The sequence below is a fragment of the Abramis brama genome (genome assembly GCF_963993115.1).
Source record: "Abramis brama genome assembly, chromosome: 17".
In the NCBI taxonomy this organism is placed as follows: domain Eukaryota; kingdom Metazoa; phylum Chordata; class Actinopteri; order Cypriniformes; family Leuciscidae; genus Abramis; species Abramis brama.
The window spans coordinates 20488398-20503662 of record NC_139979.1 but is presented as its reverse complement, the minus strand read 5'-3'; the positions used below and the strand labels follow the sequence as shown (position 1 = coordinate 20503662).

Genomic DNA, 15265 nt, shown 5'->3' with positions numbered 1-15265 from the left:
GGAGGACAGTAACGAGAAGCCATTTTGTTTGTCTGCGGATATGTGAAATGTATACTTTTGAAGAAAGCCACAAAAGGGAATATTTGCCTTGTTAATGCATTCAAAACAGACAATTTGTTAAATATTCTTTCAGAAACTAGCCAATTGTACGTTGCCTGCTCAGAATATTGTCAGCATTTGGGTTGTTTTGCATATTGTTCAGGTTTTCCAGCTATAGCAGGTTTTATGCTGGATGGAAACTCTGCATGATTTGAGAATATGTGTTGTATAACTCACCTTGAAGCTGAAAGCACATCAAAATAGTTTTTTTTTTCTCTCAGATTGTGACCCTTCACATCGTACACTTTTATCAGACTTTGAGAACAGATTTGTCTTTCAAGACTGTTTTGATATAGTCGGAGGGCTGCTACAAGAATATTTTACATACAGCACTAAGCAGGCTGTTATTACAAAATTCACCATTGTGCGGTGGGTTGAGTCAGCGAGAGAAAATAGCAGCATTAGTCATGTAAAGATGATGCCCACCTTGGAAGCTCGAGTACGTGTCATTATTCTCTTCCTGCTAATCGCTGTCCCACTTAACGTTTCCTCGGCGAGCGTCCCGGGCCCCTCCAGAAACGGAACAAATGGGCCCATCACCATCACCCCAACGCCCAGCCCCAGATCTCAGGGTAGGGGCTTTCTTTACCCCCTTTCTAAAAGCGGTGGGAGTATGCGAGGGAAGTCCATGAATCGTCGGCCAAAGCAGCCAGCTGGAGTGGCAGAAATGCCCCTCCGGCCGCTGCCTCAGACAATGCTGCCAAAGAATGTAACGACTGATGCACTGAAGGCCCCTTTCGGAGCAGCGAAGGTAGCTCCGCCTCCTCGCAAACTGGTGGAAGTGGACGTGTGTCGAGGTTATTATGATGTCATGGGGCAGTATGACCTCACCTTTAACTGCTCCAAGGATGACTTCATCTACTGCTGTGGGACCTGCCATTATCGATTTTGTTGTCCGGACCGCACTCGAAGGCTGGACCAGAACGTCTGCCACAACTACCATTCCCCTGTGTGGGCCAATACAGCACCCCCAGCGACCAGGCCCCCACTGCCTGCTTATCCGGACCTCAGCCGTATCGAACAGAGCAACAACACCGTCTACGTCATCGGTGGAGTCATCTCGTTTACTGTGGCAGTGGCAGTGGCCATTAAAGTGGCGTTCCACAAGGCATCACGGCAGCCTAGGAACCGAGAACTCAACATGCCCAGGTAAGACTTCATGACTAAAAGGATGTCAAATTGACCTTAAATTGTATTCTCTAGATCAGTGTGGATTTCAATCCTGGTCCTGTGGACCCATCACTCTGCACATTTTGTATGTCTCTCTTATCTGTCACACTTCAGTTCATGGAGTTCTCACCTAATGAGCTGATGATCTCAATCAGGTGTGTTCAATAAGGGAGACATACAAAATGTGTAGAGCGGTGGGTCCCCAGGACCAGGGTCGAAAACCACTGCTCAACAGACTAATCATTTCTACATCCTTCCCTGTCAGGGCTCTTGTGGAAATGTTGCGTCACCAGTCGAGTCCAGTTCAAGAGGGAGAGAGAAACAACAGCGTAGCCTTGGGAACTGGAGGAGGAGAGGGGACACTAGGACGACCCCCGAAAAATCTATATCCCACACTACAGAGTAAAGATAACAGACGTGAGTGGAAAACTCCATAATCTCCATATGCTGGGGAAGACGCCCCCCTTAAGAACATTGTGCATTTGTGCGTATAATTAACTATGAAGATATGTAATATATAAGTAGCAAAAAACTATTCATTCAGATTGATGATTTAGTTAGCCTAATTACCCTATATATTATGATGAATAATGATGAGGTTTGAAATGTACATCTTATATACATTATTAATAATCCAATAAGTCCATCATAGTTAGAATGTTGTTAGGGGATGACAGTTTAGGACCCAAGGACCAGATGTTTGAAAGAAGACCCGGAGTCAGAATTATAATAAATTGAAGAAAAGTTTTACTGAAAATAGTTTGCAGTTTCATCACCAGAAGTCAGCTTCAAGACTCACACAGGAGTTCGTAGGCCGCCCGCTTACAGTTACAAAGATCACAGCAGTTATACCCTTCACCAAGGTCTAAGCTACGTCCTTGCTTCAGGTTGCAGTTTCTGATTGGCTAAGAAATAGATAAACATAGTAATTTTCCATACATATACAGACAGACTGAAGCATATCTCCATCAATTAGGCAGCTGACACTCGGACCCTGAAGTAAGGCACGTCGTGACCACCTTCCAGGTTGCAGATTTGTTGCTGGGCGCTAACATGTCCCAAACAACAACTCAGTCAATCTCCAATAATGCCAGTGGTTCCTTAACCTGTAACCAAGAAGACTAACACACACCGACACACAGCTTTTCCAAGGTTGGATTTGGCCAGGCTCTAACTATAAACAGGAGAGTTGTCTCAAAACATCAAGATAATACGTTATTTCTCTCAAGGAGAGCTACACTTTAGTCTAACTGGAAAGTAAGGCTTTAACAAAGAAATTGTCCCTTAAACTATTGGCTTCAATGACCCCTATATGTTTTAACACGTTGAAGACCTTTCTCAAACACAAAACAAGTCCCTATTTCATTTCTGGAAGCCGGGCTAAATAAGCAAGCACTGTTATTGCATTCAGATATCAAATACAGACATTAAAGAATACATGAAAAGAACATTTCAGTAATCACACTGTTAACTTCTATAACAAAGTAAAATCTCTAGAGAAGTCATTCAACTCATTTGATGTTTAGAAGGAAAAATATTGATTAATTCCTTGATTATAATCACTCATAACATATACATTGAACCAGCAGTGGATTCCAATCCACCCCCTTCAATGTTAAGATTCGATTGAATGATTGAATTAAATTATAAAACAACAGCAACAACATGCCACTGTGGGAGTTCTGCCCCATATTTCAGGGGGACATTTTACCCCAAAGGGTTCACTTTAACTTTTCATTTGAAAATGAAAACAAACCAAAAAAAAACATTTGTTATCGTACACACCATCATGCTGAATTTGTGTATCCACATATCACCCATTAACAAAAAAGCCATAAAAAACTTTAATATGAAAATTAAATTCACAGGTGACCATCATTTAGTGATAAAAAGTAGGCACTCCAATAGTTGTTCAAATGTAAGAAAACTCACAAATAGTGATGTTCAGATGAAATATATGGAATAATAATCTGCTATAGCATCTGCTAAATGTATAAAATTTTCACTGTAAAAAATGATATGATCAATAAGTTATGACAACATATACAAAAACATTTTTACATTGCTTTAACTGATCAAAATAAGTTAATAATTAGCCATTTTCAACTTTTTTATATAAGTTATAATAGATTCAACTAATGTTTATGTCAGTTTAATGTAATTTAAGTTGAAACAACTTAAACATCCAAGTTGATTTAACTTATCAACTTTTTTTTTTTTTTTTTACAGTGTTGTGACATCTATGGTTTAAAAGAAAATTAAATGTCTAATGTTTTATACAGGTTTTCTGTGACTTCAAATCAGCAAATTGCAGTCATTTCAACTCGTTTTGTGTAGTTGAATCTTGTTTAACTTAAAAATGAAATTGATATAGGTTAGTAATGAAAAACATGTCTCCATACAATAATGTTGCCATTATTACAGTATTTGACTTTGCATGAAATCCTATTTCTACATGGTTAAAAAGCCAATTAGTCGCATGTCACCAGCTATAATATGAAATAAAGTGTCTTGGGTCAAAAATTCATTAATATTCAATGATTTTATTAAATTTGCACTAATTTTACCCTCATGGACCTTGTTGCAGTTTGCAGGTATTGTTGCATTATGTCATACAGAGTTCTTTTCATGTTTCCATCTCAGCTTGAGTCTTCTGAACGACAAACTGTATAAATTCAGGACAACAAAGGAACAGGGAAAAAGCAAAAGCCAAATGATGAAAGGGCATTTGTTAATTATTTAGCACGAAGCTGTATATGATGGCATTAGAATGAACAGACGGCGAAAAATTGTCAAAACATTGTGGAGCTAGAAAGAGCTTAATAGGGCAACATTTATAGTATTAGATGGATAAATGTGTTTTGTAAATTTATACTAAATGTAAATTAGTCGCAAAGACATGCACATAAAGGCAGAAATCCATAAAACACACACACCCTATGCCTTTTTTCTTATTCACAGTGGGGAATATACAGCATAACTTCATCCATACCACAGGCTCCAGTCCCAAACATACAGCCACCATCGGTAGGTAAAACCAACAATTCTACATAGTTGTATATTCTGAACTGCTGAGTTTGAAATAACCTCAAGGTCCATCATTGCATATGTGTCTTTAAAGAGCGTGGATCACGTATGAACAACATGCAGATGGCCACCGGTGGCACATTGAAGCCCAGTAAGCATACTAACGCCATGAAGCCCCAGCCGTCCTTCCATCACTCCCTACATAACCTGGCACAGCTGCCACCCTCGTATGAAGCCGCCATGAAGCCTGAGATCAACAGATACTCATCTCTCAAGCGTCTGGGTGAGTGCTTTATTACCATTGGAGAGGAAGATTCTTATCTTAAGGAAATTATGTTTTGTAAGAATTACATAAAAGGTTGGCATGATTGCTTTCTTATTATAGCCAACATAATTTTAAAGGCATAAAGCCAATTTAGAAGCAATAAGGAGAAAAAGATGGACGAATATCAAAAACAGTGTGACATTTAGTACTGTTGTGTTTTTTGAAGGAGAAATTACCTGCTCGATGATGAGGACATAGTCTCATGTGGGGCTCAGAATGTTGCTGAAAATGATCTGTACGCTTGGGTTTTTATTTAAAGCAGTGTCAGTGTTTCACTGGATAGCTTGGGAGATATAAATGTTTGTGAAGGTCATTTTAATGAGGGCAAACCATAGCAAAGCACCCGCAATCTTGTACAGACGCATAAAGCCTTAAGGCCTCTCTCTCAGCTAGACATCAAACCTCCTGGGAAGTGTGAGTTACAGTTGGATGACAAGAAAGTTCTGCACAGGCGAAGGTTATACAGGCTGATACAATGACTCAGACTTAATCAGCCGAAAGATGAAATGGCTCAAGGTACAGGATAAAATAGGATTGTATTCATATTGTTAAATGAATGATTCACATTAAACACATAGTCCTGGGATGGACGTTGAAGAATTTATATTAAGAGTTAAGTAGGTTGTGATGAACCTTTTAATGACATTCTAGCTTGTAGCTCAAATCCTGTAAACATTTTTAGCTGTTTATCCATTTTTATTTGGGATACACAGTATATTGATACCATATTGGTTATTGGCCAATATTAGAGAGTAATTAGTTATCAGTATTGGTAACGTTATTCTTCCATCTAGATTATGCTTGCAGTCATCTAATGCTCACCTAAAGTTAATCTTTAAAAACACTGATAATTTACTTAGTGTAGTGTTAATAATAAACACTTTTAAATGTATTCTTAAAGGGGTGGTTGATTATGATTTCACTTTTCTAACTTTAGTTAGTGTGTAATGTTGCTGTTTGAGCATAAACAACATCTGCAAAGTTGCAATGCTCAAAGATCAAAGCAAAGGGAGATATTTGCTTTAAAAAAAATCGCTTTTTAAGGACTACAACAATTGGCTGGTAGGGACTACACGACATTCCTCCAGGGTTAGTGACATCACCAACCCTAGAATTTACATAAACCCCTCCCCCTGAACACGATTTATAGATTATCAAGACAGAATATGCTAATCAATGACTAGAAGATTACACATAAGCTACATAAATTCATCAACTAACCATTCAGAAATGTCCTGTTGCATTCTACATGTCGTCACTTCTTGAGTCTCTCCGTCATTGTCTGAATCCAGTTTGAACATAAAAGGCTAAAAGTTTTTTAAATTTTCAGTGCATGTCTGTGTGAGGTAATCTTAAGCCTGGTTCACACGGGATGATTTTAAAATTGTCGGCCGATTAGTTTGTAGTATGTTTTTAGCCGGAAAAAAAAACGTTATGAAAAGAAAAGGCGATGATCTCCGACGTCCACCGGACTCTCTGGTGCGCCATTCCACCGGCTGTTTTGATTTTGTTTCCCAGTGCTTCCTCGCCGCCTCGTCACCTCGCTTTCTGATTGGCTACACGCCACAGTCCACAGGCTCGTTTGTCCCCGGGGGACACCACACACGAGGAGAAATCGGGCCAAATAAATCCAACATGTTGGATATCCCCGATTTGAGATCGGAGCGGTCCCGACGTCCTTCCGAGCAGACGAGAGCAGTCTTAACACACCACACACGGCAGGAATATCTGATCAGATTATTTTACGATAATCGGAGCATCCTTAAGATTGTCTGAAGGGGTGAATCGGGGCTAAAATCGGCCTAATTATCCTGCCGTGTGAACCAGGCTTCAGCTGCTAAGGACACAAGCTGTTGTAGCTCCGCCCCCTGTGCCAGGAGCAGCTGCTCATATGCATTTAAAGGAACAGACACAAAACGGTGCGTTTTTGCTCATCCTCAAAAAGTGCGATTTTAACATGCTTGTGAACAGGACATTATACCACACCTTTAAGCAAATCTCAAAATTAATAAATAAATTCACATTAGAATGATTGTTTTTAGTGTTTTCTCATTCATTAGAGTCAATATGAAAACGCTAAAAATGAGAAAACAAACAAAAAAATGATAAGTCTTGATACTGGACAGATTTTTGATTTTGGTCATTTATTGGTCAGTATCAGCTATTTCAATGACTGAAAATGAATTACTTTTATAAATGTATTACATTTTTACAAATTATATATTATAGAGATTCTATATAATTCTATATAAGATTCTATATTCTCTTTTCATGCCTAATTTTCGGATCTTTTTAAACATATTTTCCTCCACCTACAGAGAAAGGAGGATTGGAGGAATATTCAGGTTACTGTACCACCAAACGGAAGCCCAACAACGCCCCTCCCTCCTTTCATTCCTCCCAGCATCACCTTCCCTGGGGTGGCGACTACACGCTGGGGGGAAGAGGCACGCTTCCCAACCGTGCCACTCGTCCTCGAATACCTCATCCGCAGTCTGCTCCAAGCCACACCCCAAATCCTTACCCTCTGGAACCCCCGGAATCAAAGCAAAATCAGAATTACGATACGCTTTCCAAACCACCACGTCGCGTCAAGTCAACAGACCAGCTCCTTGCCCTTGCCGACGGCAGCACCTTATCAAGGCTCTCGAAGAACCAGCAGCATCAATACTACAAAGCCATGGCCACTGCATCAAAGAACTCCAATAACCAGAACACCCTGAAGAAGTCCAAGGAGAGGCTGCTGATGTCACCAGACCATCTACAGGAGGAGATAGGCGGGGATGAGTATGGCGGAAGCGGGATGGGTCTGGGAATGGGCGACTACACGGGCGGAGGGGGAGGCGGAATGGTGCCCACCCTGCCCCGCGTCAGCCACCAGAAAGCTCAATCGCAGCAGAATGTTTGTGCCACGCCATCACTCGACCGTCACCACATGATCAAGATGAACTCGCACCCGACGTCGGGGCGAGAGCAGGAGCGGAATTCGGCTGCGATGTCAGGTCACCTGGGAGGAGGCGGGGTTGGAGGAGTGGCATGGGGCGACATGCCAGGAACAGGAGTTGTCATGGGAACAGGGACTCTTGGTGGACACAGTGCCAGGAGGCTTGCATTTGCAGCTAAAAGGCAAAATACCATTGAACAACTTCACTTCATCCCCGGTGGAGGGGGAAGTGGAGGAGGAGTGGCATCCAACCAAGGGGTTAGAACAGGAAGCAAGAATGAGGTTACTGTGTGAGCAAGAGGCTGGAGAGGGTAAGGAGGGAATGGAGAAGATGGGTGAGAGATAGACTGTGTGAAGAGTTGGAGGATGGTAAAGGGACTGTGGGAGAGAGAGAGTGGGCGGAAGAGGGAGAGAAATAACGAGAGAAGAGAGAAAAGGAGTAGGAGGATGGTAAAGGAATAAGAGAAACAGATTTTGAAGTAGGGGGCCACGAAGTGGGAGAAACTACGCAGAGAGCGAAGTGGCACCATATTTTTACATATACATATTGTATATAGTGGCAAATTCACAACATAAGATTAGATAACAATAGTTATAAGTCAGGTTTGATAGAGCTTCAAAGTTTTTGTGCTTTTTACGTTCATGAAATTGCCGCTATAATTATGATCAAAGCTGCCATATACAACTATTTATTTGTGTACATTTTGCCTATAAATCTACCGCATAGAATATCAATAGAGTGTAATATAAATTCCACATGATGTGGACATTTTTTTCAAATCTTTATGTCATGTTTTTATCCTCAAATATCTTACATTATTACACATTACAGATATAGCTGCTATGGAGCCATATATTTCAGAGAATGGCTTTTATCTTATAACTATGATGGAACTACTGGGAGACTAATAATTAACATCCGCATAAGAGGAACCAGTTGAACGTGGAGCGCTCATCCCAACTGATGAATTGCAAAGCTACTTACAGTTGGACAAACGTAATGCTGGATCTTATCTCTTTTTAAACCCTAATCCACTTCATAATGAGGAAGTGCGGCAGGGTTTTTACAAGGTATGTCAAAAGGAATTATGAAATTGAACAATTGGAGGAGCATATCCAAAAACTCTGAAGAATTTGATGAACTCATTTGATGAATTAATTTTGAATACCATAAGATAAACAAAGTAAGCCTTATGTTACACCTGCATCTTATTCAGTGTGAATTTAATATGGATGTACCAAGTGAGTTTCTTTTCAATTTGTTTAGGTGGAATCCTGAAAATAGTACACAAGAAGTTTCCTCAAGTTTGCCCTTCAGTACATCACTGGAGATTGCTTTGAACTATCGATGAAAGCCATTCTGGGACACAATTGGGCAGAAAAGCCCAGATGAAAACCAAGAGAAATGTCTGACAATCATCTTTTTTCTCCATCTTAAAAAGACTCATTAATGATCAATGGCACTTTGTTTGGATTCTGAGCCACCACTTTCTACAATGTCCAAGTGCTGGGATTTGCAAGGGAGATTCATCATAAGGGAGGGACGCTGGACTACCAAAAGCACAAGAATACATTCGATTTATGTAAGAGTGGGTACATACACATTTATGCTCCTCTTAGGTATATTGTGTAGACAAACGGTTCACCTTAAGCTATTAAATATGGATCTGTAATGAAGACGACGACGACTCAAGAGTAAGGGCACTCATCAATGTATTTGTATGTTATGATATTCTGGCATAAAATTAGTGCATAACATGGCGGTACCATTATCTCGCTCAGGTGTTGGTTGGCATTTGCATAAAGACAAACCTCCTGGACTGCTTTTTGAATCTCCATGTTGAAGCCATGTGTATATGCTGTTAAAACTGAGACTCTGCGAACAGTCTGAAGATACGGGCATGCCAAAACAGCTAACCTGTATTTTTCGAATCTGCTGTTACTGAGATATGACCACGACACGTCATACCTAATATCTTCATAACCAATAACGCTTATCAATATTAAGGGCTATACAACACACTTGCGTTAGTGGTACAGCTGTTACCCACAGCTTAATCATTATTCAATGATAATAATCTCATTATTTACCAAAAAAAGATATTAAAATAGTAAGTAAATATTATGATGAAAAATGTAAAGTGAGATTGTTCGCAGAAGAGCCAGATAAAATTTACTGTATGGTTCTGGCCTCTGAGAAATAGAGCTCATTTTACCAATGAAAACTAATCAATTTACATTGTAAAACCACCAACTGGTATTTTGTTTTTATTATTATTTTTGTCATAGACTTTTAACCTCTTGGTTAATTTTCAGTGTAATGAAACTGAACAGTATAAGTTACGGACTATTTGAATATTTATGCCTCCCAGTAAAAGTGTTAAGGAGTAGTTTATATCACATCAGCATCAGGATTGGTGGTAACACATTCATTTAACTTTTCACTGGAAATAGTGTGTATCTTAATGAATTATGAATACAACTTAAAAGACAATCTTCCTAACAGCTCTGTAATACATTGGTGTTTGTTATTGTCATTACTATGACAGTTAATATTATGGTTATTGGTGAAATTTCTTCTTGTTGTTATGGTTATCTTATGATTATGATGGTGATTTTTTTCCTCTGTGGTTTTAGTGTTTACTTGTTTTAGATATCTTTCTCATTAAATTCTTTTGAAATTATGAGTAGAAAATAGAAAGCACAAACATCAAAGCCACTCATTGTTTGCCAATTCTTCATGCATTCCTGATGATGAGGAGTGCCTTCGAAAATTTCTCAGTGTGATGTCACATTGTAATTGTTCTAAGCCTGCAAATGTCATTACTTGTTGCAGAGACATCACAAGGGGTTTATAAATGATGTCATAGGATGTATGTTGTATGTGTGTAACCGAATGTCTTTTTGTTAAGTGAAATTTCAACTTTTTAATGTTTCTTTCAGGGACAATTAGAACAGATGAATCAATTTAGTATTTTCTTTGTCATAAAAGGTCTGTAGCAATGTCTGTTTTGTATTCACAAGCCATAATTATGAAAATGTTTATGAAATTTATTCACAAAGGCATATTACTGCAGAAAATAACAAACATTGGATGTGCAAATAAAGCCCTGAAGCATTTTAAAAGGATGGTAGCTTACAATGGAATGAGCATTGGTTGCACAAGCAAAGCGGGACAGTGAAGACTGCAACCCTTTGGGAAAACACCACTGAGTTCATGTCTTGAAATGTTTAAGCACAAACATAGAATTAATGTTTGGGTAAATCACTTCAAATCAAACATTAGAATTATTATTATGTAACTATTATAACAAATGCCCTGAAATAATAACATATAGGCTACACTGCATTCTCAACTTGATTTCCATACAGGTTAAATTTCACCTTTGTAAAATAAAGTCAAATGATGAAACTGTTGCCTCGAATGTCTGATGACACAGGTCAAAAGAGAAACAGAACGTTTAAATTATTCCTAAAGTCAGCATTTACGTTACTATAAAATGTTTACAAACTTATTTTCCATGAAGCATCAGACTGGATATAAGCAATTCCAAGGCAGCCATTTTGATAAGGACCAGCCTTTGAATTTGAGCTGCCAGGACGTAATAAAATGGCCACTGTAAGAGCTTTTAAGATACAAACAAGCTGCTAAAGAAATCACAGAATATATGAATAACGAATTTAGAACATTATATCAGGTATATATTCGCCGAGTTGTAATTTGAATTTACCTCATATTTTACGAGCTGGCTAACAAATTTGACTGCGCAACAACACCGAAAATGCTTACTTGAAAGCTAACCGCAAATATCATAAAGCTAAAAGGCAGACAAATGATATCGTTATTAGTAGCTCCTATTATTAAGGACGCTGATATTATGAGTGCGCTAGTTTCAGACACAGTACTGCCTCCACCACAAATACAAAACATAGTGGACTGAAGACGGGGTAGGCGGAAGTGTTCCAAGGTCCGGAAACGACTAATGTTAAAATCACACACGTCACTCGTTCCTCTCTAAAACACCAACATAGACCGTGCAAAATATTTTAGCCGACAAAAAAAAAAAGTAAACGCAAAATAAAAAAGTATTCGGTCGTAATACCGTTTGATGCATTTTTCACAGGATATAAGTACGATAAGTGCATCTGTTTTAAATTATAAGGGACACTCGGTCTCATGCTATCGCACCACGGTTGCAGTGGAAACAGAGTCTGCTAACTAGCTGTAGCTAGAAGGCTAACCACTGGAAAACAGCGCAGAGCTGCTGGGGTACATGAACGAGGGGGGCAGGGTGGGAGAGAGTATAGCAGGCCCCGTTCATCTTGACCAGGCTAAAAGATGGATGCGTAGGTAAAAAGGCCTATTTTATTGTCTCGACTAATATTTAATTATGCCTAATTTACTTGCACAATAATACAGTTTTGCTCATGCATTATCTGGCTTGCTGTTAGGTCGCGCATATCATGACGGCAAGCTAAGCCGCGTCCCTTTGCTAAATGTGTAGTATTAGCCAGCTGTTTTGCATGCTAGTTGTTTCACATAGCCCCAGCGCTAAAAGATTTCGCGTCCATTAATACGCAGAATATATTTTTTTTCAAGCACTATTGACTTTTGAAGTGCATTTTCCCCATCGTAGACAATTTTCCATTACTCCCAGGAGTCTGTCGAAATGGACCTTTTCTTTAGTGATACGCGATGCAGTCGGAGGATGTAATAATTGCATGAAATTCACCTCTACCCCTGACGATTCACACTGCACTCAGCATCTTTTCTGCACAATTCTAACTGCTCAGAATGTAAGATGAAGTGAAAGAAAACACTCGCAACGTTTCAATATAAGAAAACCGTGTAAATATTTGGATATGTGTCTTAACTTACTGTTTTCATTGCGCATATCGTCTGAAAATGTATTTTACAGTAGCCTACTTTTGTTTAGTATCGTGTTGTGACTGTAAAATGACATTCGTCAAATGCATCGATACTAATCAGAGAGTATCATTTGTTAATATCTGTCATTTGATGCTGCTGATTGATAAGATTAATTGTTTTATATCTTGAATACAATGTATTATTTCAGAATGAATTATGAATGGTTAGATGTGGTTCACTAGAAATAAATATGGGCTCTGGTTTCATTTTTTTTTTTTATTGTTTCTGTTATTATGAGTTCTTTTATTTTGCTATTGAAGAATGCAAATGGACAAAAATGAAAACATGGAAATGTCTTTACGATGTTTTAGTGAAGGACCAAAGTTTTTCAATGATTTGCCAATACTTTCAGAATTATTCACACACACATAAGATTTTATGTGTATTAAAAAACAAACAAATATTAAAACGTCTGCTGTAATAAACTATCTGCCTGTTGTTGTTGTTTTTAATCAAAAACATTTAGCCTATGTGTTTTGAGGTTTGATGGATCATGTTGTTTATTAAAATAATTGTATCAGAGTTTTTGTTTTAAAATAAGTAATTTAACATGTTGCTCCTTTTTTTCCTCTGACAGTGAGAAGAGGAGTGGCAGAAAGAACATTTTCACAGCCCCCAAGAATGGTAGTGGAGGATTTTGCTTCCAACTATGGAAAAAAAAAGAAAAATATACTAATTTAAACTTGGAAACAGAGATGTAAGCCGCATGTGGATTAAGAATGAATAGATATTCAATGTAATAAAACCTGCCCATGGGATTTGAATGGATCCATCCATGGTCATGAACTGAAAAATGTAACCAAGCAAATGGAAATATTTCAATGAACTCAAACTACATCAAGCACTTTTAGTGCAATTGCCAAAATGTGAAAACATAATTGCATCTTTTGCAATTGTGGATTTTTTCTACCAGTCCATATGTCTTTGCTCTCTTATGGAACATTCAGACTGAAATATTGATTTCGAAGGTGAACTATCCAGAATAACTGTGATTATATGGATTCCAATGTGAAGCCAAAAGGGAGTTGAAGTTATTTCATAAGTGACAAATCCAATGGAAAACAGCTTTTTGCAGAAATAACACATTCATGTTACAATGAATACAAAATGTCCTTCTCAACTACTTGCCCAAAGAGTGAAAAAGTGGGTGCCCGCTTTAAATGAAACAACACCAGTGGCATAAGGAACATGTGAGATAGCACTGTTTTTGAAATTGCTTCTGCTTCTGATTACAACTAGTAGGAAAGCATCAAATACATTTTGTTGCTGCTCACAGAGCAGAAGGTGTTGCAACTGCGCACCCATGTATCAGTAACTGGGAGATGTTCCAGTTTGGAAAATACAATGTGGACATCATAGAGATGCTGAGTGGACACCAGTCCCATCAGTTCAAAGGTCTTGGATTAGAGCGACAACTTCAGCACCAACAGCAAGTGCAGCTTCACCAACACCAGTTACAACACCAGCAACAGCAGCAAGGTGAGACATCTGGGTCAATTTTGTCTGGACTTGGCTTAGGCCCACTACAAGGATCTAGAGGGAGTGCCTTTACAGATTCTGCATCAATTTTTGCAAAAATGAGTGCACCTCCTCCACCTCTACAACAGCAATCCCTGTCTTCATCGTCTCAAAGTTTGAGGAAATCCGGCAAAATGTCTGGAAGCAGTAGCAGTGGTGGAGGTCATTTGAGTGGATACCCTCAGTTTTTGCGCTCATTCCACCCAACTGAGGCGACCCTTGCACAAGAGCAGTTACATTCAGGAGTAGGACGATTTGATCATTTTGCCAGCAGTAGTGCAAGTGGAGGACTGGTTTCATCTGTTCCACCACCACCCCCGTTGCATCCTGGCCTGTCAGTACCTCAGGCCTCTCCTGGGCCACCGTCCTCTTCCCCATCTACTTCAAGTTCTGTTTCAACTTCCAATAACCCTCCCAGCAGTAGTGCAGTGACTACCTTGGGTCATCAGTTGGCAGGATCTCAGTCTGACGCCCGAAGCCTACATCAACAGTTTAGCTGCATGTTAGCGGCAAATCAGTATTTTCTTTCTGGAGTACCGGCCAATTCCAGTCTAGAACAATTTTTAGTTCAGCAAGGTAGTCATAATCATCTTGGTCTTGGTCTGGGCCAAGCAGCAGGAGAAACAAGTTCAGCCCTTGCTCCACCCCCCGCTCTTCATTCTTCACACACTCATGGCCATTCAACCTCTCTATCACAGCCTCATCAGCCACCAACACAACAACAGCAACTACCACCTCACACTTTGTCTCACACTCACCCACATCCAAACCATCCACTGCACTCCTCCTCGCAGCATTCTTCGCTCGGAGGTTTTGACTTTCAAGGAATCCCAGTACTCTCCTCTAACCAGCTAGCATCTCTGATGCAACAGGAAGCTGGTTTGCCACTTCCTCTTCCGCTACATCTTTCTTTATCAAAAGACGAGGGAAAAGGGGATAGTGGTGTCGGAGGAGGTGGTAGAAGAAAAAAAGCCATGGCTGGCTACCTGCCACAAAGAAAGACTGAAAGCAACAACAACAATGGCAGCAACAGTCACATCTCTACAAACCCTAACAGTGGCACTTCAGGGGGACTGAACCAGGATAGCACACAAGGCTTGGATGGAGGTGGGGGTTTGTCAGGTATTGGTGGAGACCCTTCTTCCCACCTAACCTCTTCATCTTCTACTTCTGTTGTCTCATCATCATCTTCTGCATCCTCTTCTGCAACAGCATCAGTGTTGGTGACAAACGGCTCTAAAACAGCCAGCCA

General features: G+C 39.5%; 1 protein-coding gene across 1 annotated transcript; it reads left to right on the top strand.

The window, feature by feature from the left end:
- The first annotated feature begins 289 nt into the window (after positions 1–289).
- On the top strand, positions 290–13816 carry shisa7a (shisa family member 7a). The gene is made up of 6 exons (XM_084089377.1): positions 290–1248; positions 1535–1686; positions 4231–4296; positions 4391–4579; positions 6940–11916; positions 13073–13816. The coding sequence occupies exons 1-5, from the start codon at positions 515–517 to the stop codon at positions 7857–7859; spliced, it is 2061 nt and encodes a 686-aa protein (XP_083945503.1). The 5' UTR covers positions 290–514; the 3' UTR covers positions 7860–11916; positions 13073–13816.
- The last annotated feature ends 1449 nt before the right edge of the window (positions 13817–15265 follow it).